The sequence below is a fragment of the Rhipicephalus microplus genome, chromosome 5 (assembly GCF_043290135.1).
Source record: "Rhipicephalus microplus isolate Deutch F79 chromosome 5, USDA_Rmic, whole genome shotgun sequence".
Classification (NCBI taxonomy): Eukaryota; Metazoa; Arthropoda; class Arachnida; order Ixodida; family Ixodidae; genus Rhipicephalus; species Rhipicephalus microplus.
The window spans coordinates 3,772,312-3,796,163 of record NC_134704.1 but is presented as its reverse complement, the minus strand read 5'-3'; the positions used below and the strand labels follow the sequence as shown (position 1 = coordinate 3,796,163).

Sequence of the window (23,852 nt, the reverse complement as noted above, 5' to 3'; positions counted from 1 at the left end):
GAACAGTTAGGGATAGGAGTTAATGGAGAATACCTTAGTAACTTGCGCTTCGCCGATGACATTGCATTGCTGAGTAACTCAGGGGACGAATTGCAACTAATGATTACTGAGTTAGACAAGGAGAGCAGAAAGGTGGGTCTTAAAATTAATCTGCAGAAAACGAAAGTAATGTACAACAACCTCAGAAAGGAGCAGCGCTTCGAGATAGGTCACAGTGCACTTGAAGTTGTAAAAGACTATGTCTACTTAGGGCAGGTCTACTTAGGGCAGGCCGCAGAGCCTAACCACGAGATTGAAGTAACTAGAAGAATAAGAATGGGGTGGAGCACATTCGGCAAGCACTCTCAAATTATGAAAGGTAGATTGCCACTATTTCTCAAGAGGAAGGTGTATAACAGCTGTATCTTGCCGGTACTTAGCTACGGAGCAGAAACCTGGAGACTTACAAAGAGGGTTCAGCTTAAATTGAGGACGACGCAGCGAGCAATGGAAAGAAAAATGGTAGGTGTAACCTTAAGAGACAAGAAGAGAGCAGAGTGGATTAGGGGACAAACTGGGGTTAAGGATATCATAGTTGAAATAAAGAAGAGGAAATGGACATGGGCCGGACATGTAGCGCGTAGACAGGATAACCGCTGGTCATTTAAGGGTAACTAACTGGATTCCGAGAGAAGGGAAGCGGGTTAGGAGGAGACAGAAGGTTAGGTGGGCAGATGAGATTAAGAAGTTTGCGGGTATAAATTGGCAGCAGCAAGCACAGGACCGGGTTAACTGGCGGAACATGGGAGAGGCCTTTGTCCTGCAGTGGACGTAGTCAGGCTGATGATGATGATGACGCTGATCAATTGTTATAGTTTCCCAAGAATCCTGGATCCGATGGGGTTAGATTTTTGTTAATGCGGCCAGATCACGCACAGAAATTTGGATTTCCAGAAGATTTTTCAAGCAACTGTACAAATGTGAGCACCTCGACTGCTAAACAACTGCTGGAGAAGCAGGCTATCTTTGCGATCGGCGGCTGGCTTCAGCAGCAAGCACAAGAAGCCAACTTGACCGCTTCCGACCACGTCGCGCCTGCCTTCTCCACGACGGCCAGCAGCGACAACACACCAGACGTTCCTGCCCTCGACACAAAAGAGGACATGGACACCACCGCGGCCTCGCGAAAGCGAGTACGCAAACAGAACGAGGAGCCCACAGCGGCGACTTCCCAAGCCCTCGCAACACCTCTCCCGACTGACCGCAGTTCAGAAGGCAGCACGGGAACCTCACCAAAGGCTCCCACCGCGACTGCCACTGCTCCAGCCCTAAGGAAGAGGAAGCCGCAAGCTCGCTCACAGCAGAAGTAACACCGCACCTAAGAGAGGCACACAGCAGAGGCCCCTGCAGCATCGGTGCCTCGGAGCTCTTCCGTCACCGTACCGCACCCGTGCCCAAGCTCTTCTCATGCCAGGGTAGACTTCATCATCGTCGTCTCTAAGGCGGCACAGTGGAGGGCAAGGGCCCTGCAGGCCGCGGCTGTCGTGACGGATTCAGCAGTAGTGGGCACAGCCCTCTACCGCCCATCTGCCACCGGCAGCTCTTTTCGGGGGTCTCCACACCTAGTGCTCGCGGCGGCGCTTGCTGGGCGGCCCGGTGTCGTGGCGGTGCGTGTCAACCACCGTCGCAACATCGTGGCTGCTGACGCGGTGTCGCCCGAGTGCTTGCGCGAACTGCTTACAATCGCGGAGCTCAACAGGATCCCCATTATCGCCAGGGAGCCTACAAACCGTCACATCAGCACCAGCTTCGTGTACGATGTGGATGGTGACTTTACCAACACAGAGCTGCTCCGAGGCATCGTCTCAGCTGCTCCTGTGACTGCAGCGACCAGGGAGGGAGGCACTGTGAAGCTACACTTCGCAAGCCCCTCCCCAGCCGACTGTATCACCATCTTCGGGCTGCAGCTACGTGTGCGGCCCGTGAGACCGTGTCCACGACAGTGCCGGCAGTGCGGTCACTTCGGCCACGTTACGGAGCCATGCCAGCGCACCGGTGACTGCGTCCGCTGCGGCCGCCGACACCCAGAGGCCGACCTCTGCAAACCCCACTGTGTGAACTGCGGTGGGGCTCACTTCGCAACCAATCCCATCTGCCCAAGGTGGCAGGAGGAACGGAGGGTGGCCATGCTCATGGCTACAACACCGACACTGCTTTCGGGGCGTGCAGTCAGGGCGGCGGTCTGCGAGGAACGCCACGAGGTGTGTTCATACACTGCCACCCTGAAGGCAAGCCTACCTCTCAGCAGCAAAGCACCTGGCCAGCCGCGAACACCAGCGCCGCGCCAGCTAAACCAGCCAGTAGCCCCTCCCACCGAGCTGGAGTTGCCTGCCGCTCACCCTGTCACGCCTGCAGAGGACGAGAGACACGTGCACATCCGCATCCTCGTGACCGCACTGCAGTACGTGGTCGGCTACCTACCCAAAGACCACCATGCGTAGGAACTCTGCACAATTGTAGTCAACCCACCACCCGGTGTACTTCGGCGTGAGTAATCGCACCACAGCAAGGGTACACCTGCCCTCCTACATTGAAACGACCTCCAGAGGCCTCTCATCACAAGTGTAGGATACTGTAGGCGACTTTCCGCCCTCCTTGCCGCGACGGACTCGCGGCTGCTTTATTCTGCTCCTTCTCTTCCACACACCTGTTCCTCATTTGTTCATCCCCTTCCCCCATCCTTTACAAGGGACTGCGCTGTGCTCCCTGAAGGGCAGCTGTGCTCCCTGAAGGACAGCAGTTTGGTGGCAGTGCGCATCGACTTCACATCGCTTGATACTGTATATTTTTCCATGCAGCCTGTTTGAAGTGTGCACAGCGAAACTGCCCTTAGAAGCGGAAAAAGGATCGGATCCGTCGGTTGCCCGCCACCTCAACTGTTGGTGGTGGAAGCAAGGCATACTACTCCTGCGCATGTCACGTGGCTTCTTGACCTTGCACATATAAACTGAACACCCACCGGGTGATCTTCAGTTTGGCGGCAGTGGGCATCGACTTCACATCGCTTGATACTGTATATTTTCCATGCAGCCTGTTTGAAGAGTGCACAGCGAAACTGCCCTTAGAAGCGGAAAAAGGATCGGATCCATCGGTTGCCGGCCACATCAGCTGTTGGTGGTGGAAGCAAGGCATACTACTCCTGCGCATGTCACGTGGCTTCTTGACCCTGCAGATATAAACCGAACATCCACTGGAGGATCTTCAGTTTGGCGGCAGTGCGCATCGACTTCACATCGCTTGATACTGTATACTTTTCCATGCAGGTGAGCGTTGTTCCACTTGCGATAGAATTATAAGCGTTTTAACTTTTTGCACTGCTGCCAAACTATTGTGTTTCGTGTTTCTTGACATGACGAAGGATATTAACAAAGCGCTTGAGAATTTTAAGAGAGAAATTCGGGCCGAGCTCCGTGGTTTAAACAGAGCGTTGATCACTGTAGTGAGACTTGTGACAATGTCAATTTGCTCTCGCAAGAACTTAAGGCTTTGCGCGAGAAACTAGTAATAACACGGAAAGCTAACGAGAAACTAGTGACAGAAAATCGACAGCTACAAATAAAAGTGGAAGAGCTCGAGCAATATACCCGTGCTAACAACCTTGAAATTAAAGGTGCGCCAAATGAAGGAGAGCCATTTGAGATTGTGAAAAAGTTGTGTGCCGCAGTCCAGGAACCGGTCACGGAATCTGATATTGACACCTGTCATAGGATGGGCATATCTAAGGAAGGAACTAGGAGCATTGTTGTACGTTTTGTGCGACGCGACAAGCGGAATGCCGTTCTCATGAAAGCTAAAAAAGTGAGGCCCTCGGCTAGAGAAATTGTCTCAAGAGCTCAGCACCAATCTTTGTAAATAAAAACTTAACCCGTCAGGGTAAACAGTTGCTTGGTGCTGCAGTGGCAAAGAAACGGGAAGTTGGTTGGCGATTCGTCTGGACGCAAGGAGGGAAAATCTTCGCGCGAAAATCGGAGACATCGGAGAGACTCGGAATCTGTTGTCGGGAAGATATAGATAAGATGCATTAGTGAATGAACTCCGAGTACTTGGGCTGTTTTTAATTACCCCAGGATGGCCAATGTTTCAGATTGTCAATATTATGACCAAGATAATCTCTTGTGCATCTTCAAAGTGTTGCCTGAACATTTTGCTGCATTTCATCAAAATGCTCGCAGCATCAGAAACAAAACGGATGACATCAGCCTGTTCCTCAACCGTTTTGAGAGTAAATTTCATGTTTTGTGTTTTACGGAATATTGGCTGACTACGAAAGATAGCCCACCACAGTTCGCGAGTTATGTTCATAATGGCATTGTTCATTCTTCGAATCAGGGTGGTGGGATCAGTATGTATGTTAAAGATACCCTCATTCATAACGTTATCGACGACTTGACCTGTATCACGCCTCATATAGAGTGTCTTACAATGTGTGTGCAAAATGTAATAGTTGCAGCTGTTTACCGACCTCCCACTGGGTATAAGTCTGAGTTTTTTATTTTTATAGAAAAGCTTCTGCGTAAACTCCATGTGATGCGTAGTCCATTCCTTATCATGGGTGATGTAAATGTTGACATGCTCAGTGGGGATGCATCATGTGAGCAGCCGAAAGCTATTCTAGACTCATTTGCCTGTTCCAATGTCATCACACAACCTACACGTCTTACCACCCACAAGGCCACTTTGCTCGATGTAAGTATCACAAACGCCCCTAGTCAAACTTGCACCAGTGGTATATTATCACTTGATGTAAGCGATCACCTGCCTATCTTCACATTTTTGCCTCTTGATAGTGACAGGCGCGACTCAAGCGAAAAGCCGTGTTATTGTAAAGGAACTCGGATCAGCTTAACGATTTTTATCATGCGCTGGAAACCACACAGTGGAATTTTGTTTACGCAGAAAAAGACCCTGATAAAGCACACAGTCTTTTCAATGAGGCACTTAAGGTTATCTATGACCGACACTTCCCACTTGTTCCATTCCGCAGGAAGAAAAAAATTCGCAAGCCTTGGGTTAGTCGATATTTGTACAAAAGAATAAAACATAAAAACAGAATGTATCATGCATTTGTACAGACACGTGACGCTGCTCTTCTTAGCGAACTTAAAAGATACCGTAATAAGTTAAACGCCGATTTGAAAAAGGCTAAGACCTGCTACTATCAAACGCTTTTTGCTACTATACTTAATAACCCAGAAAGCTGTGGAACGAAGTAAATAATTTGTCAAACAACTCGAAAGTAAAACGTCGTATTAACATTGCAGCTTTTGCCCATGGCAAAACGGAATTGGAAGCACTCACAGAAATGAATGAATACTTTACGAATGTGGGTGAATTTCAAACAAATCTCAGTTCTGAAAGTTGTCATGTTACTACACATAAATGCAAAAGGTTGCTACACTCAATTAGTTTATTCCCTACAAGTCCACAAGAGGTAGAAAAATGAGTGGCAAACATTAGAAACAATGTTTCGGCAGGAATTAAAGAGCTAAGTGCCATACCCATTGAATACGTTGCGGCTCTTATATCTTCACCATTAACACATATTATTAACAGAATGCTTGAAACTGGAATCTTCCCCTCAGATCTGAAGCTTGCTCGCATATGCTAGATACATAAGGGAGGTGCTATTGGTGATATAAGTAATTACGGACCCATTTCGGTGCTACCTGTGTTATCTAAAGTATTTGAAAATGTCATCAACATGCATCAACAATGCACAATACGGTTTCCAGAAAAAGAAAAGCACTGAGCTAGCTTTGTTACATGTAAAGGATAAAATACTACATGACATTGAAAACAAACTCTACAGTGTAGGTCTTTTCATTGATCTAAGGAAAGCGTTCGATTGCGTTAATCACGACATTCTACTACTGAAACTTAATGACTATGGCATTCGCGGCATCGCCCTAGATCTTTTAAAGAATTATCTTTCTTGCAGAAAGCAGTGTGTCAAAATTGGAGATGTTACCTCCCCTACAACCACGATAAAACAAGGAGTGCCCCAGGGGTCGATTCTGGGACCCTTGTTATTTATATTGTACGTTAATCTTTGTACGTTATATTGTACGTTAGAATCTTTTGTTCCTGACCGCCACGTTAAAACAAGGAGGGCTAATCCCTGGGTAACCCGCGACATTGTACACATTAAGCGAAAACTAAAGCGCGCCAAAAAGAAATCAAACAGAAATCCCGATGGTATTCAACAAATTCAAGCTGAACTTTCTTGCGCACTAACAGCATCCCGAGATAAATATTTTTCATCGACCTTAGCGAGTTTCTTAAAGAATAATCCGGAAAAATTTTGGCAATACTTGGGAAATAAGGCTCCAACTTTAGAAAAATTAAGGGAGAATGACTTAGTAGTTACTGACTTAACAGAAATTTCCAACATTATGAATGATTATCTTCATTCCGTGTTTTCTTCAAAAGATACTACAACTCTCGAACTTGTTCCATCCTTGCCTGATTCGGATTTTATCAGCTTTGAGGGTGTGTTGTCACTGTTACTTGGCGTAAAAGAAAAATCCTCTGGTGGCCCTGACGGCATACCAAATTCTTTCTTGCGTCGATACGCTGAACCAATATCGCATATTTTAACCACTATTTTCTCTGAATCACTCAAAACGGCAACGTTACCAGATGACTGGCGTCTCGCCAGGGTTGTAGCTGTGCATAAGAAAGGTGATCGCCTGCTGAAGGAAAACTACCGCCCAATTTCCCTAACGTCTACATGCTGCAAGGTACTTGAACACATTATTGCTCACTTTATTACTGATTTTCTTGAAAATAATAACCTATTGTCTCCAGCCCAGCATGGCTTTCGGAAAAAATTATCAACGTGCACGCAGCTAGTTACAACAGTTCATGATATCGCACAAATACTTGATTTTTCAGGCCAGGTTGATTTAATTTTTTTAGACTTTAGCAAGGCATTTGACCGCGTTCCCCATGGCAAACTTCTCATAAAGCTCCAAAACCTGAATGTTCCATCTTTCATCATAAGTTGGATAGAGGCTTATCTTTCAAACCGCGCCCAGTACGTTGATGTGGGGGGACATATTTCTAACACGTTACCGGTATTATCAGGTGTCCCACAGGGAAGTGTTTTAGGGCCGATTCTTTTTCTTATATACATAAATGATATAGCTGAAATGGTTGAGTCTAACATTAGTATCCGATTGTTCGCTGACGACTGCGTAGTATATAAAAAAGTGACATGCCAACAAGACCAGGTTGATCCAAGTCTTGCATTAACACAAGTTAGTGAGTGGTGTACTCGGTCGTCAATGACATTAAACTCTGACAAAACGGTACTCCTACGTGTGACAAGAAAAAAACAGCCATTCACGTTTACCTACAACGTCCAAGGAACACCAGTACGTGAAGTAAATGAATACAAATACCTAGGAGTAACCATCACAAACACACTTTCTTGGTCCGCACATATAACAAATGTCTCCGCATCAGCTTCTCGTAAGCTTGGTTTTCTGAGGCACAAACTGAAAAAAGCCCCTCCGAAATTAAAAATGCCCGCGTACAAAGCGTATATTTTGCCTAAACTTGAATATGCATCAGTGGTTTGGGACCCTTTCTACAAAAAAGACATTCAAAAACTTGAAATGGTTCAAAGACGCGCTGTACGTTTTATTTTTTCTAAGTTTAAATCATCTGATTCTCCGACAAAATTAATGAAAGACAACGATATTCCTGTGCTTGAAGATCGCCGCAGAATCGCACGCCTGAAATTCTTGCATTCCATTTATAATGGTAAGCTGAATATTCCTGCCCATAAATACATACAATCATTCTCTCCTCGCGCATCTAGGCATCGTCATATGCATAACCTGCTCCCATACACCACGCGGACTAACACCTTTAAAAATTCTTTCTTTCCCCGAACAATTATTCAGTGGAATAGCTTACCACCTGATGTCATTTCATCTGATGACTTCGAGAAAGCGTTGCTCGGAGCATCTCAACCGTGACATAAGCGCATCTTCTCTGTACTGCTAGTGCTTAATATAATGTTTATACTCTGTATTCATGCAATATCACTTTTTCGGATTGTTGGTGCTCAGTACTTGTAATAGTTGACGCGCTTCCATGTGTATAAATTTGTCTGTACGTATGTGTATATTCTTTTTTTGTGTGCTTTAAGACATCACTCCATTTTCGCCATTATTTATTTATTATTTATTTTTATATGGTCTGTTATATTTTTTCTTAAATTTATTGTATCATCCATTTTGTATTCTTGCAAATTTGATTATTCCTTTAATTTTTTTCTCGATGCTTGCATATTTGTTTATTGTAATGTTCCCCACCTGCTTGGTCTTCAGTGACCACAGTATTTTCTAAATAAATAAATAAAAATAATGACTTATTTAATATTCCTAACTCTCCCAAGTTAGTAATGTACGCTGACGACACCAACGTCTTTTTTTCAGCGCACACACTTACTCAGCTTCAGAAAGTGATAAACGAATATCTTGTTCAGTTGGATGGTTGGCTTCACGCTAATAATTCCTAAATAAAAAGAAATCTAATTACGTCCTTTTTAAGCCCGTTAATAAGCCCTGTGACACAGAGCTTACGCTAACGTATCAGGGCACCGTCTTAGAGTGCGTAAAATGTGAGAAATTTTTAGGCGTATGGTTTGAAGAAAGCATGTCGTGGAATACACACATCAATAAACTCATTTCAGAGCTAAGCAGACCAGTCGGTATAATATTTAAACTATCCCATTTAATTCCTTTACATCTAAAAAAGGCGATATATTACGCGCATTTCTACTCCCGCTTATCTTATTGCACACTTGTTTGGGGTACCACAACAACTACTAATTACTACAAACTGGAAACAATGCAAAAGAAAGTGCTCAGACTTTTCAAGAACTATTTTGGAGAGCCAAAAGACTTACCCCCAAATCCTTTATTTGTTAAGTATAATTTGCTTAAAGCAACCAAATTGTACGATTATAAACTTTTCTTGCACATACAGAAACATGATCTGATGGACACAGCACATGCCACATCAAGACGTTATCGACTACGTAATACACAGACACCAATACCAAGAACACGTACGAACTACAGAAGGTCAGCCCTCACTTATCAGATACCTGCACTAATAAATCGTGTATCTTCACAAATAAATTTTGATATCCCATTCCATAGATTTAAAAAACAAATAAGACTTTTCCTATAAATGACTGTGCAGCCGTTACAGCATAACCTCATTAACTGTCACTGCACCACTGTTCTTGCATTGCATTTTTTATACGTTCAAACGTTTGCATCTTCGGTATGTGCAGTTATCCTAGTTATATGGGTGCATTTTAATTTCTGATGCATTTCCCTGTTACATTCATTTCGCTGTATCTGTGCATTTTTGTTGTACCTCCTTATATTTACTTTGCTATGTACTGATGCTATTATATCTTGTCAAGTTGTATAAGTTATATCATGTCGTGTTAGTTATACTTTTTATTCGCTGCTGCCTGTACGGTCCCCCAGGTCCCTTCAAGCTGTTTTTCAACAGCTTTTTTGCCTGGGGAACCCACAACTTTTTGTGTTGGAAATAAACGCAAACCCAGGATGTTGCGAGATCGAGATCGAAATCGAGGTGCCTTCTTCCTTTTTTAAAGAACCACTACCATCACCTTACTCGTCAAGCACATGCAGCAGGCCACGGTATTTTTTCCCTTTTTTTTTCTGCCCTCCGTTCATTCACTCCGCGTCCACTCCTCCTCTGTAACAACCTTGTTGCTCCCTCCCCAGCAGGGCATCCATTGCACTTCATTTCAGAAACACACTAGCTATCAAGTTTGTCACAAAAGTTTTTTTGGCAAGAGCGTTATAATCGGTTGTCTTCCATCTTAGGGAGACTGCGCATTAAGCTGTATGCGTATACATTGGGTTCTATGAGAAGGTAAACAAGAGTCAAAAAACACCGCATTGTAACTGGTCCTGCACTATAAGTGGCTACGTTATAAGTGGTCTACACTGTATCAAGGTTTAACTGTACCAACTGCTGGCCCTGAAATTGAGCTGAAGCTGAGGTGTAAAAGAGAGATGCAACATTGTACACATTCTTTCTGTCTATATACCTGGTTTAGCAAAGGCAGCGCACATGAGATGGCACTAACATTTACTAGTAAATACTTATGTAATTATGTAAATGCTACTGGGCTTTCAGTTCTTGGTCATTTTGGCACTACCATGAAATACTAATGAGGCTGAGCCAATGCAAATGAATGATCTGCATAAATGCGGCTAAGTGACTCACCTCTCCTTCAAGTTCCTTGTCAGTTCGGTGTGAGTCCAGCATTGGAGCCACTATATTCACCAGTTCCTCCACAGAGAGGCCCAAATTATTGCTTTTCAGAAGAGCCATCTGCACCTGAGTCCTCAGCCAGTCTCCATCGTAGCGGCTCCTTGGCTCGGTAACAGTGGGCTCCTTATAGCTGACGTTCAAGCAGGCCTGGTCTTGGACAAACAGTTCGTCTTCGGAGCAGGCATCCACCTCATCATCCATGAGTTGCTGGAAACTGCCCACCTTGATGCGGCGAGCGAATTCCGTGGCCTCAGGAAACGAGTCTTCCAGGCTGTCCTTCTGCTCTAGCAGCAGCTGCTTCATTTCCGGCGTCAGCCAGGAGAAAATTTTTTGCACCGAGGCACGTGCCTTGTTGGCCAGCTCGGCAGGAAAGCTGCCAAAAGCCCTTCTGAGCTGCTGGCGTTGATGTTCGGTGACATGGCCGTGACCCCCGTCAGCTTCTTCAAATATTTCCAGCAGCTGCAATGCTCCGGCATGCAGCACTTCCTCAAGGCAGTCACCACCAGCTAAAGGGATGCAAGTAAAAAAAGAACAACATTGGCAAACAGTAGCAGCTCACGCTCCGGGCTCCTCCCAACAGAGAACTGTTGATTGCTTCTGGCAAGGTCTTTTGCATATGAGAGCACCTGACTTTTAGTGGTGACTTACTAAGCATTGATGCACCCAATCACACTGTTATCTCTCACACCAGCTAGAATTCTGTTTATGCCCACCACAAATGCATTCTGTGTTCCACAGAGACCACAAACTGATGATGGACCAGAGTAATGGGAACGACAACATTTTTTGCATGGAGTAACTAACCTTAACATTCGAGTAGTGAAGACAGTTTTACTGCTTAAGAGCATAATACATTGTATCCACATATACAGCAAAGTAAGCATGAGCACCATTGTGCCTTACCACTACACTGAATTACATTCAATGTTTAATCTGTCAATAAGCTATTAATCAATACTCTTTTTCACTTCCATTCTTAAAAAATCATGTCTTCATGCCATGACCGAGAGCCTTGAAAGACAAGCCTTTGCTTTATAGACGTTTCCCAAGTTTTTGTTAACCTCACAACAATTAGGGGTTACTCAAAAATGAGCACCAGTCTCGACAATCAACTTGCAGGCTGCCTGCAGAAAACTGCAAAAATGTAGTTGTTTCGTATTTGAATACTTTTTCCCATAATGGATAAAAAAAAAACGAGCTCAGTGAGCGTATGTTTCTATTGCCCTATCTGCACCAGATAAGTTGTCTAAGATATGCAGAATTCCCTGAAGCAGATTCCAAAAAAAATTGCAGCATCTACAGTCGAGCCCACATACAACAGCCCCATCTAAAATGTACAATACCTGCGTGACCGTCGAAATATAAATCATTTCAATCGCACAAAATCACACAATGAACAGCTCTGAGCACCACCCATGAGTTAAAACAAATGTAGTCAGCGCTCTGGCGACTTCTCGAGACGGAAACACCCTTGTTCGACCACTAATAATTAGGCTTGTGTGAACATTCGAACAAATATTACTACACTCGAATTTTCTACGATTCCAATTTAAATTGTTGAAAATTTCGAAGTATTTAAAATGAACGAATAAATGTATTTTAGTCTGCATGTAACCCACTGTAAGGATGGTTTCGCTGCAGTAGAGAGGTGTTAAGCAATGAAAGCATCTACTTGGATTAATACACATGTACCTCTTTGTACAGACGGTTTCACTTCACTAGGAGTGTGCTAAGCCATGACAACACCAATCCAGGAGGAATCCGCAGTGCCACAAAGCCTCACTTAAGGTTAAATGAACACGCCCTCACACTAATTTATAATTTTTTCGAGTTTAAAAGCTTGTTATAGTGGCTTTTATGCTCTAAGTATAGTGAATTTTAAAACATAACATACTTTATAGGTCATCCCTTGCACTCTGGTGAAAAAGAAATCCTGTTCCTATTCAAAGTTGTTGCCACTTTTTTGAAACATGAAAAATTGCATTTGCAAAGGCCTCGTTTCAATTTACCCAGCACCTCCACCACTTATGAGGAAGAGCTTTATTTGAGGCGAGCTCGAGCTGGCACACACTGATGATGATATCTACAGATGAGGAAATTATACAAATGATGATGACACGTCCAATCGATAAAGAAAATCCGGTGACTGTGCTCATATTATATTTATCGAGTAGATTAGTGGGTCATGACAAAATACGCCCATTTTTCTTTATAGTATGTAATATACACTATTTGAATTCGTTTCGAAACTTATTGACTGAAGTCCCTATTTGCCTATGCCAAGTTTTGGTGTGCCTAGACGCAAAAGCGGCTATAGGACTAACAATTCCCTATGACACTTCTACACTCAATGTGATCCGCCTTTCTGTGCAGCATGAGATGATGCTATTCTCTTTCCAGACAAATGACGAGTTTGCGATGCACATTTTCATGCTGGGGACATCTTGAAAACATACAGCCACATTGCTAAAGGGACGAAAGTTGCAATCACTCGTGGTAATGAAGAGATATCTTGTGCAGGAAAGTGTGCCTGAAGTTTTTTCTATCCTGTGAACAAAAAAAAAGGAAGGAAAAAAGAAAACATTCTACATCAACAAAAGACGGTCGAAGAAAAATGCTTGAAGCACTTAAATCACCCATCGAGTCTAAAAGCTGCACATATAACTCAGACTTCCCATCGGCAAGTGGTGCGCTCAGTTTGACCGATATTGAAAGTGTTTGTTTGCCGTTTGTGGGTTGGCACAGCACTGCCAAATTTGATGAAAAAGTTAGTGTCGTGGCCTTTAATGCAATTAAGGCTGGAGAGCACACACTAGCCACTGAAAACCTTCATTGTCATTGAAGATATGCCAGTGAATTGACACTGTTACTCTGACACTGTTACTGCCCTTCCGTAGCAGAATCGCTCGCATGTGCTGACACATTAAATGTGTGCCCAGGCGGCAAAACAGTGTGTGCATGGGCGCTACTATATGAAGGAGGAAGTAACTCTTGTGAATACATAGTGCTGATGTCCCGAAACCATGATATGATTATGAGAGATGCCGTAGAGAAGGACTCCAGAAATTTGGATACCTGGAATTTTTTAAGTGCACCTAAATTCAAGCGATTCTGGCTCCATCGAAAATGTGCCTGCCACAGCTGGAATTCAATCACCCCCTAACCACTAGACCATGATGTGAAGTAATAACCCAGCTGCATAATATGTTCGAAGCTGAGCCTCTTATCAGCTAGGGCAAAATCCTGTCCCGACTGAGTGACTCGTGACAAATGCATAACTTAGTCATGCGCTTGCAAGAGCTGATTTCTGCGAATGCACTGTGCCGCATAGTCGTACTGCATAGCGGTGTTAAACAATGTTTCCTAGCCTTCTTGACATGTCTTGGGCACTTAACAAAAAATATCATACTGATAAGTAATACGAAGGATGTGAGCACCGCCCAATGCACAGCTCTATGGTTTCGATGAAATTTCGTCACACACAGCACTAACCAAAACCTTTGTAGTCTTCCACGTGAGCTCAAAGTCAAAGCTGCCTGCTTTGTCACTGAAAAGTGAGCAACACTAATGCTGGTCCAGAAAGGGAAACAAGACCACTACCCGTTTGTAGCACCGCCATGTGCACCAAGCACTCGGCGCCTGCAACATAAAACCACGCTTTCAAACATTCTTTCCAACTTAATAAACCTTCACGGTCACCTAAAAACAAATATTACTCGTTCTTCTTCTTATGTTTTTAAGCAATTCATTATTTTTCTGCATGCATGCCATTCACTCGGGCTTCATTGCGTGTTACATAGAGCCTGCTGCAGTAGCACCACCAGGCCAGAAAGTCGGTTGTTTCACTTCCGAGTATGGCGGAGACTGAGAGTTTGGCAAGTTCTATAAATGTCGCTTCTTGCTCAAAACTCACTCAGCACCTGACGCATGGATTAGGAGCTCTCATGGCCAGGAATGCATCATGGGGCCTTTGGACACCCTACACAACGAACGCCATTCCATACTTCACTAAAAGAAACTCATGCATACCAAACAATCCAATGAACACCCCATCTGAATTTTGAAATTTGGTGTCATTGCTCCTTTAAGCCTGTCCAGTGCACAGTGAACGTTATATACTGTATCTTTATTGTGTAAAAAATTGTACGCACACCAGATGGACAAGTGGCTCAATTCTAGTTTACCTGTGCACAAGTACAATGTAGAAAAATATGAACAAGGCAACCTAACTGTTCGATATGCAAGTGCCTTCCTTTGTACATTAAGTCAAGTGTCATCTCTAAAAACCAGGAACGGATCACTTGTTAAACGATACAAGTGGACATAAGCTTTATGATCAGTGCACCTGCACTCATTTATTAGCACTTCTTTAAAATGCTGTGATTATCTGTTCCTTGTGATGTGTCAATGCTATAAATTCTGTGTTTCGTCCAAATCGATTAGTTGGAATTTGTGTGTTTGTCCATCGTTCTTGCACCGTTTTTCGATGACCATGAATAACCACAGCACAGCACTTGTCCTGTGTCTTCCTACTTCTCCATCTTTGTTTTTCGTACTGTTTATCTTAAAAATGAAAAAATAAAAAAATTAATAACATACTAGGCCGATTCAGTATTATTACATAAAAAAGAATAAGGGGTGTAAAAGCATGAGTTGCTCTGAAGATTTAAAAGCAAGTTTCAAAGTCCCAAGTGATGGTGATGAACCAGGCATCCATTGTAAACAAGCCAAAGTTCACTTGCACCGATTCCCAGTGTCAAGGCACCAAGAAATACAAAAAGCATATACAATGCCTAAAAAGATTCCAACTAGCAGATTAGTGAGTCTGAATACAATTGCATTGGAATGTTTCACTGCTGAAGACAAATTAACAGAAATAAATTCTTCAATCATTGCAAATAAATGCTGCAAAGTGATGGGCATTAGAAGGGCTGCCAAAGAAATTAATTTTCTGTACAGTGCCACCAGCTACTTGAAGTCTAGTTAATAGGGGTAAGGCATGTCAAGTTAGAAATAAAAAAAAATGGCAGGCTCATAAAACATATTTTTAGAAAAGACAGAGCTCAAGAGCACTTGGTGTGTATATCACCCACCTCTTTGGAAGTTATGTTATACGAATCTTTTGGGAATTCAGGTGTCTTCACCAGTTGCGCAACTCCATTTTGCCTCGAAGAGCTCTTGCGTCCCTCTTTTTTCGACTGGGCGGATGTCAGATTGTCCCAAACCACCATCACTTCCCTGCCACCACAGCACTCGAAGATTTAACACAGCCCAATTGGCCTAATTTTTGTGGGACTAGGGCCTTGCTTGCGTGACAAGTGAAGGCACAAGGTGAGGTTCAAGGAGATCGCTTCAGAGGTCGCGTATGCATTTTAGCCGCTTTGGTACCTTGTTTTTCGTCGCTGGCTGGTGGTCACATTGTCTTGTCAGAGCCCCAGCCTCGGCAATCATGCGCTCATTTTCGCAGCCCCAAAGCATCACTTCGTAATCGTGCAACATACGTTTTTTCTGAACTGATCTTGTCTTTTATGTTTCTTCTGCTCTGCGGGATCACTAGCTGAACTGTAAGTCAGGGTTTTGTTTTGATTTATAAGTGTATCATTCATGGCCACTAATGAATATATTCTGTCACTGGTATGAGCTGATTGGTGTCCCGCATAAGTATTTTAGATACAACTGGTCATATCGAATGACTGATCTCACTGCACTAAACTCGCAGAAATAAACCAGCCATTGAAGGCAACTACTTCACTTCACTTCACTTTGTTACCTTGAAGACCCCCTACAGGGGGTATTACATAAGGGGCGGCAAACATACAACAAATGTAATACATATGCAGGATGGGTACAAGTATGAACAGGGGTAACCAATACAGAAATAAAATAATACATGTGCAGGATCAGTATACATATTAACAGGTGTAACACCTTGCCAAAAAAAAGAAGACAAAGTGAGAACCAGTGGCACAAAAAGGAACAATGTAATGCATTCAAATTGAAAAGAAACGAGTGACATTTTGTGTAAATGTTGAGTGGCACATTATGGTGGCGAGATCAGTGGAAAGGCCATTCCAGTCGGAAGCTGCAAGAAAAAAGAAGGAGGCGGAAAATGTCGTGGTACGGGCACGTGGCCGGCCGACATGAAAGGAATGAGTGGTGCGGTGAGATGTGCGGGCAGGAGGCAAGATGTAGGGCGGGTGGCCGAGTTGACTGTGACAGAGCTTGTGGAACAAAATGAGGCTGGCAACTCGGCGACAAATGTTAAGGTTTGAAAGATTGTATTCTTGTTTAAGAGATAAAACACTCACGTTATACGAATACGAGGAATGAATGAATCTAGCTGCTCTATTCTGGAGTGATTCTAGTGCGTCGGTTAAGTATGCTTGATGAGGGCTCCAGATAGACGACGCGTATTCAAGTTCGGTGCGAATTGAAGATTTATAAGCTTGTAGTTTTACAGGAGGGGGAGCATGACGTAAGTGCCGCTTTAAGAACCCAAGCGATCTGTTAGCTGATCATATGATATGGTAGCTACCTACTTCGATCGCCTGCCATGTTTTTCTTTCTCTCCGAAATACATGGCACAATTTATGTGATTTTAGTTAGCTGACATTCTCCCTTCAATACCATCACAATTTGTTGCTACTGACCAATTTCACAAGACGTTTTCCTGCCAGCATATGTCATGTTTCACCACCGTGTCGGTGCGTGGGGATCTGCGGCCGAGTTTGCAGTGCATGCTCTCAGTACACAGAGTATTGCTTTTTGTCGCGGTACACGTTCAAGACACAGCAACGTTTTGCAAGTGCAAGGCGCTAGTAAGTAATCGCAAAGTAGTCAAATTCAAAATGGCTAGAAAAGAAAGCAGCGGTGATTGATGAGATGTTCCCACAGCAGTGCCGACGATAGAGAGGAGGCAAATCAAATTTCAATGCATTCCTTAAGTAGCACATGTAAAGAGTAATTGGCTAGTATGTTTTGTTATAGCTGACCTTGTGTGGTTCAATTTTGGGACCACTCTCGAAGTAATGGGTGAAGCGTAAATGAGAACGAGAGAATACATATGCGCTTCTCCGGTGTTCAAAATTAGTCTTGTGTTTCTCTGCCATGATTATTTAGGCTTAACGTAACTCTATAATCGCTAGCAGATCATCTGGTTCATCTCGGAACATCGCAAGACAAAGTTTGTGGAACCAAGGAAGCACGAACACCGATGCCTCTGCTGATTCGTGTCGTTTTTAAAAAAAATTTGCCCATTCCTACTCCGGGAATGGCCAGGCAGCTCAATTCCATTCCTGTGATTCCTGAATGTAGGAAATGCATCTTGGTAGTTTGTTGAGTCAACAATGAATGCCCCCATAAAGCTGGTGTCGTGAGATTCATTATTAACGGCAGAAGTACTCAAGAAACGTTAAAAAGCCGAAGCACAGTTGCTTGGTATCATGTAGTGAAACCCCCTTACTATTTACCATAAGAGCGGTTCTCCTGTTGCATATCAGTATTTGCATGGTGAGCATGTTTGAATGAATGTGATGTTTTAGCAATGTTTACATTTAAGTGTGTTAGTGCTAAAACGATGACGGCGTATATTTACGCGGACAAAAGTAGCATTCAAGAAGACTATGCTGCCTTGTCACGCATATAGAGCGGTTGTGAATATAGAGAAAGCGAAGATTTAATAAAATTTTGTTAATGGAGCACGAAACTCTTTAGATCTGCTGGTATTAGTAGGAACAGTGCATAAACACTCGGGCACCTTGTGCCTTTGCACTGAATAAGAAACAATGAACTGCAATGCTCATCAGCACTCATGCTTGTCGAGCGCGCCTCGCAAACATGGGTGGGGAAGCTCATTCTGTGTTTGCCTGTGTGCGGGTATGCAATGTCTTCCTTGTCACAAAGGTTGTTTACTTCCGCCAGGCACTAAACTGCTCTTGAGATAAAGATCAGGCAGTACATTGGGTATTTCCTGCTTTCATGTGGGGTGTCAATGTGAACCAACTTGCAGAGATAATTTGTTTCTCTCTTCAGTATCTGCTGTGATACTGCATTTGTTTGCACACTAACTTTATCATGATCATCAGCCTGACTACGCCCCCTGCAGGGCGAAGGCCTCTCCCATGATCAGCCAATCAACCTGGTCTTGTGCTTTCTACTGCCATGTTATACCTGCGCACTTTTTAATCTCATCTGCCCATCTAACTTTCCGTCTCCCCTTCATGCGTTGGCCTTCTCTGGGAGTCCAGTCAGTTACCCTTAACCAGTGGTTATCCTGCCTACGCGCTACATGCCTGGCCCATGTTCATTTCTTCTAGATTTCAACTATAATATCCTTGACCTCAGTTTGTTCTTTGACCCACTGCTCTCTTCTTGTCTCTTTCATCATTTTCCTTTCCATCACTCGCTGCGTCAACCTCAATTTAAGCTAAACCTTCTTTTAAAGCCTCCAGTGGCACAACCTTGTACGCGTAAATTCGAATGGAGGTGTTCTGTGCCTTATCTTAAAAAGTGGGCAGTCCACATTGGTCGTGAGGTGAGGCAAAGCGAACAGCTAATGAGAGAAATGGAGGCCTGCGCCACAATTTTGATGTCAGCTTGGTTACCGTATAGCAAGTTGAGAAGTATTCCTAACTACTTGAGGAATGTTTAACTATTATTGCTCACAACTAAAATGTGCTGGCACTAATTTTCAAATGTTGAATAAGGAATCCAGCGCAACTGAAACGTATTTTTCCCCTTATTGTTTTGAAATGACTCTAGGCGGTGCCACCATTTAGCAGGACGTTTAGTGGTGGCGCTAGGTACAACCTCGTTTCAAGCAATTACTATACCGATGTCTCCACTTATATTTAAATTCAAGCGGCGGGACTTTTGAAGCCGTTGGCTGAGCCGAGCGAAATTATGGCAGAGGGCACCTCAACCAGTAGCCAAAAAGAGCGTCTTCTTCACGTTTCCAGGGCTCAGTGCACTATGGTGCGCCTTCATGGTGGATAATCCCGATCTCGCAGCGAAAGTCATTGAGCAGGGGCACAGCTTCACCGTCGCCGACCGGCGGCGGCTGTGGCAGGAGATAGGTGACACACTTAACCATGAAGGGCCTGCCCAGAAAAAAAATTGCAGCATATACACGGAGTGAATAATGATGAGTGGGGCAAAGCTTGAAAGGATTTTATCAGTAAACTGTGAATCCTCGGTCCGTCCACCAGTCTCTCTCTCTCTCTATCTACGACAACGAACACAGACAGATAAAGTGGTTACAACAACGAAGGAGAGATTGACCTACCTAAGGGGGAGTGAGCATCGTCTCCAGATCAAATAAAGTTCCTTGCCTGCCTGCCTGCTTGTCATGATTTAAGAATGCTTGCCCAATGTGATCCACCCCATTCCTCAATTTCTGTTAATAATTGGCGGATTGTCCCCACTTTTCCAACACGCCAACCCTTGGCTTTGGTTAACTAAAGGTGGACCTAGAATATGCGTTGTGGCCTTCGACTTTGATAAAACATATAATCAGGCCTACATGACTACTTTTGAGTGTGATATTTTGGTAGTAGCTATTAAGGGCATAGCTTGACTGATGATTGATCTGCGGGGTTGAAAGTCTCAAAATTACCATACGATTATGAGAGACGCCGTAGTGAAGGGCTCCGGAAATTTCGACCACCAGGGGTTCTTTAACGTGCACCCAATCTGAGCACACGGGCCTACAATTAAGGGTGTGACAAAATACGTTCCTCTCCAATGTTTTCTTTGTTAGGCAATGAGAACACGAATATATGCCAACTCGTAGGAACCGAGCGAAGTAGCAAAAAAAAGATAAAGAATAACGATAATAATTAAATTATCCCACCCCAGAGCAGTGGAAGTGCAGAATGACCAGCTCCAAGCTCAAGATTCAGGTAGGTCGGATCTCCTGGCCTTGATTTCCCGAATGACTGATCTTCCGAACATGTTCAGATATTGTTCACTAGTTCATTGGTGACCAGGCTTACCTCCACACATAGACATACTTCCACACATGATAAGGCGCATTAAAGTACCCTCCAATAAGCAACGGTGCATCCTTAGTGAGATTGGCTGCCTTGCTCAAATGAGCTTTGTAACTCTGTTTCATGTCGCTGGGGCTGCTGTACAAAATAAGCAGGTAAACGCTCCTCTGACTTGCTCCTTGCCGACATAAAATCACCTCGACCATGATATACTCAATCCTGCAATCTGCCATGTGAAGACCATGCCTAACATACACCAACCTTCTGCTAATGAGTGTTGCGAGCCCTCTGCCCTTTTCATTATCTTTAAGCTCTGTTTTAAAACCGGTTAAGGTTACCCTGAATGTCAGAGCTTTCTGCAACATGATAACCTCAGGTTTCACATTGCCCGTTCTAACAAACTGCTGCAGGTGTGCCTTCTTATGATTGAACCCCCTACAATTTCACTGCCAAATACTGAATGAACTATTCAATAAAGCCGCTATCTTGGCTATGTAAATTTGGCTTACTCATGTTGAGTTTAATTCTACTAGGGGACTTGTCCTGCTGGGCCTGTGGCTGAGAGCACTCCCACTCCATAGCTGGAACCACCGTCTCGTTAAAATATACTTCAATTTTACCTAATCTCTGATCCGAGATATTTTCTCTCTCTTCTATCCGCTCCAATCTAATAATAATATGATTCACACTTTCCCGCAATGCCGCCATCATATCTTTAAGCTCAAAACCAACCTTGGCCTAGGTCCGCGCAATCGAGAGCGCCCTCTTTTTCGGAGTCGGTGTCTCCTCGTCAGTCCCGTTCTCTTTAGGAACCTCCACAGACTTTGGTACCTCAACCGGGCTATCAGGTTTGCTACCCTCACTAGTGCTGTTACTGGACTGTAAACTTCTCTTAAGTTCAGCTATCTCTTTTACAAGCCCTTCAATGGCTGTTTTTAAGCTACGATTTTCTTTCACCAATTGTGTGATTCTGTCCTTATCCCTATTACAACCCCCATGCTCTTGGCTCTGCTCTTGTGTTCGGCCAGTGATGGGTCCACCCTTGACCTTTTCAGCCCAGGTGGTCCGCCTTCCAGCTGAACTACCGCCTCCATCAATAGACGCAGAGCGGTTTCTTGAGGCTGGACTCCCATACGATGACCGCCGTCCCGACTTCGAATAGTTCCCAGAGAGCGAGCGTCTCCCAGAGCATTGAAAGACGCTTGCCAGCTGCGCCGCCTTGACTGATTCTTATTCCGCTGCTACTTCTGTCCTGGCTTGCTCCCATCGGCGAACACGCACGACGTAGGGAACCTGCTACCGTTGTCTGCATTGTTTATCCGCCGCCAGGTGTCGACCTCCACAGAGCTTGCAACAAGGCTCGCAGTTATGGTCCTCAGCAGAATTCCGAGCACTGCACCCTCGACATTCAAGGCAATCAAGCGCAGGACAGACATCTGCCCGGTGTCCAAGCTTCTCACACACGTAGCATACGTCGACTTGCTTGCGATAAAAGTAACAACGGACCAAAGTTAGCCCATACCTTACAAACTTGGGGACTCTTAAGCCGTCGAACACGATAATTACTGAGCCGGTATTCTTGATTCTTGTGTTGCGATCATTTACGATGTTCCGCTCAAGTGCAGCAGGTCCATACATATTGTCTACATGGCGAATGACCCCCTTTACATGTAGAGTGTAGGGCAGTCTCGCATGCACTGACGTCAAAAACTTTATCCGCCACTCTTACTGACCTGATTCCGACATAGAGTTCAGCGTTGCTCCTTTCTGGCATATTAGCCACCAAGATATTTTGTCTGAAGCTGGAGCAAATAACGTCTTCTTTAATCTGCTCAGTAGTGAGGCCTGCCGCCTCGACGATAGCCTTGCCCACACTTGTAGAACCAACTTTTTCCTAATTCAGTCCACCCCGTGGGCGAATTACCATCTTGATGTGCTCTTCCGGCATCGGTGGCATTCACGACGCCTTCAGAATGCGTTGCATAATTGGGAAGCCTCTGCGCCGTCCATCTGTGCCCCATCGTTCAGCCAGCTCGCCTTGTGAACCATCATCACCTGGTGCAGGCTTCGTCGGAGGTCTTGATTTTCGGTTGGACACCGTCCATCATCTTAGATCTTCAGTAAATTCCTCTGCCAACCGCACTTTTCCTTCTACTTGCATAGCTGCCATGCCGGACGCACGCGTCCCGCCACGTAGGGATGCCAGACGCTGTGCCTAGCGCTTGGCCAACGCGGCAGCCGCACAAAAGTTGATAATGTCCAGAAAAGCAGTGGCTCACCTCAAAGTTCGATATCTGCCGAGTCCTGTCTTCTTCACGGATCGGATGATCTTAAATATGCACTACACAGCGACAAAAATGGTGCGGAAACATTCGCAAAAGACTGAGCCGAAGCGGACGTGTCCGCTCACTTCGGTGACTGCAGCGTCTCTCTCTCACTCGTCTATAAAAACATATTATAAATTAGTGACATGGCCAAACGCTCTACAATTTTGCCAGTTTTTCTGTGAGCGTACGAAGATCAACCCACACAACACAGATTATGGTCAAAAATTGAGTTTGATGGCCCCTTTAACAAGTTAAAGGGGCCCTAAACACTTTATCAAGTAATCATGGAAAAAGATTCACTAAAAACCTTATTGCCTCACGAATTCAAAGCCACAAGACTTTTAAGAGGAGACGCTCCTCGAAAGAACTTTTTTTTCATTTCTAGTCATGGACACATGAAAATTTCGTTATTAATATAGTTTTTCATGGAGATTTCAAATATGCAATCATGTTTTGTGTAGCTGCTATAGTTATTGAGTTACGCCATGCACAATAGCAAAAAGTTGCATGTTTTGCGGGTACTCTTTTATGTACTTAACTTTCAGTAAAAGCATTGTGTAAGATCTTATTTAACTCTTGGTGGATTGTGAAGTGCAAATATATATCCAGATATGTCACAGAAATATTGGAACCAAGAAAAAAAATCGTGTTGAATGACTAATTATTTTCAATCTCCCTTGAAACAATAACCTAATATTATCACAACTAATTCTGGTAGGCATTGCAATTTCAAGTAGATATTTGCATTCTGCATGTGTTGAAGAATATGCTTGCCAAGTTTCGTTACTATACAATAAGTATAAGTGCATGAAAAGCTGCCCGTTAAGTGAAATTGTCAAAAAAAATGAAAATGAGAAAAACAAGTTTGAAAGTTTGGAAAGTTGGCATTTATTAGTAAACCATTTTTTTGCATAGAATTGGGGCACAATCAAAGCAGCTTCCACTGAATGCTCGGAAGACCGAGAATCGCACAGAATCGTGAAAATTGGTCGTGGCCTGCGCCTATAGCGCGTACTGCCAGAACTGTTTTCACATTTACAGCAAAGCTATCACACGAGCAGCCGCTGTCGAAACGAGCACTCGTCCGTTGGTCCCTGGCCGAAGAAGTACGCCGCGACGCGTGCGTGAATGAAAGTGTAGATTCAGGACAATCAGTGCTTTC

General features: G+C 44.1%; 1 protein-coding gene across 1 annotated transcript in view; it reads right to left on the bottom strand.

The window, feature by feature from the left end:
* Positions 1-23,852, bottom strand: part of LOC119175108 (activating signal cointegrator 1 complex subunit obelus) — a 526,436-nt gene that overhangs the window by 488,195 nt on the left and 14,389 nt on the right. The window contains exon 4 of the mRNA XM_037426343.2: positions 10,327-10,880. Coding sequence (XP_037282240.2) covers positions 10,327-10,880 — 554 coding nt within the window. The remainder of the gene's footprint in view (positions 1-10,326; positions 10,881-23,852) is intronic.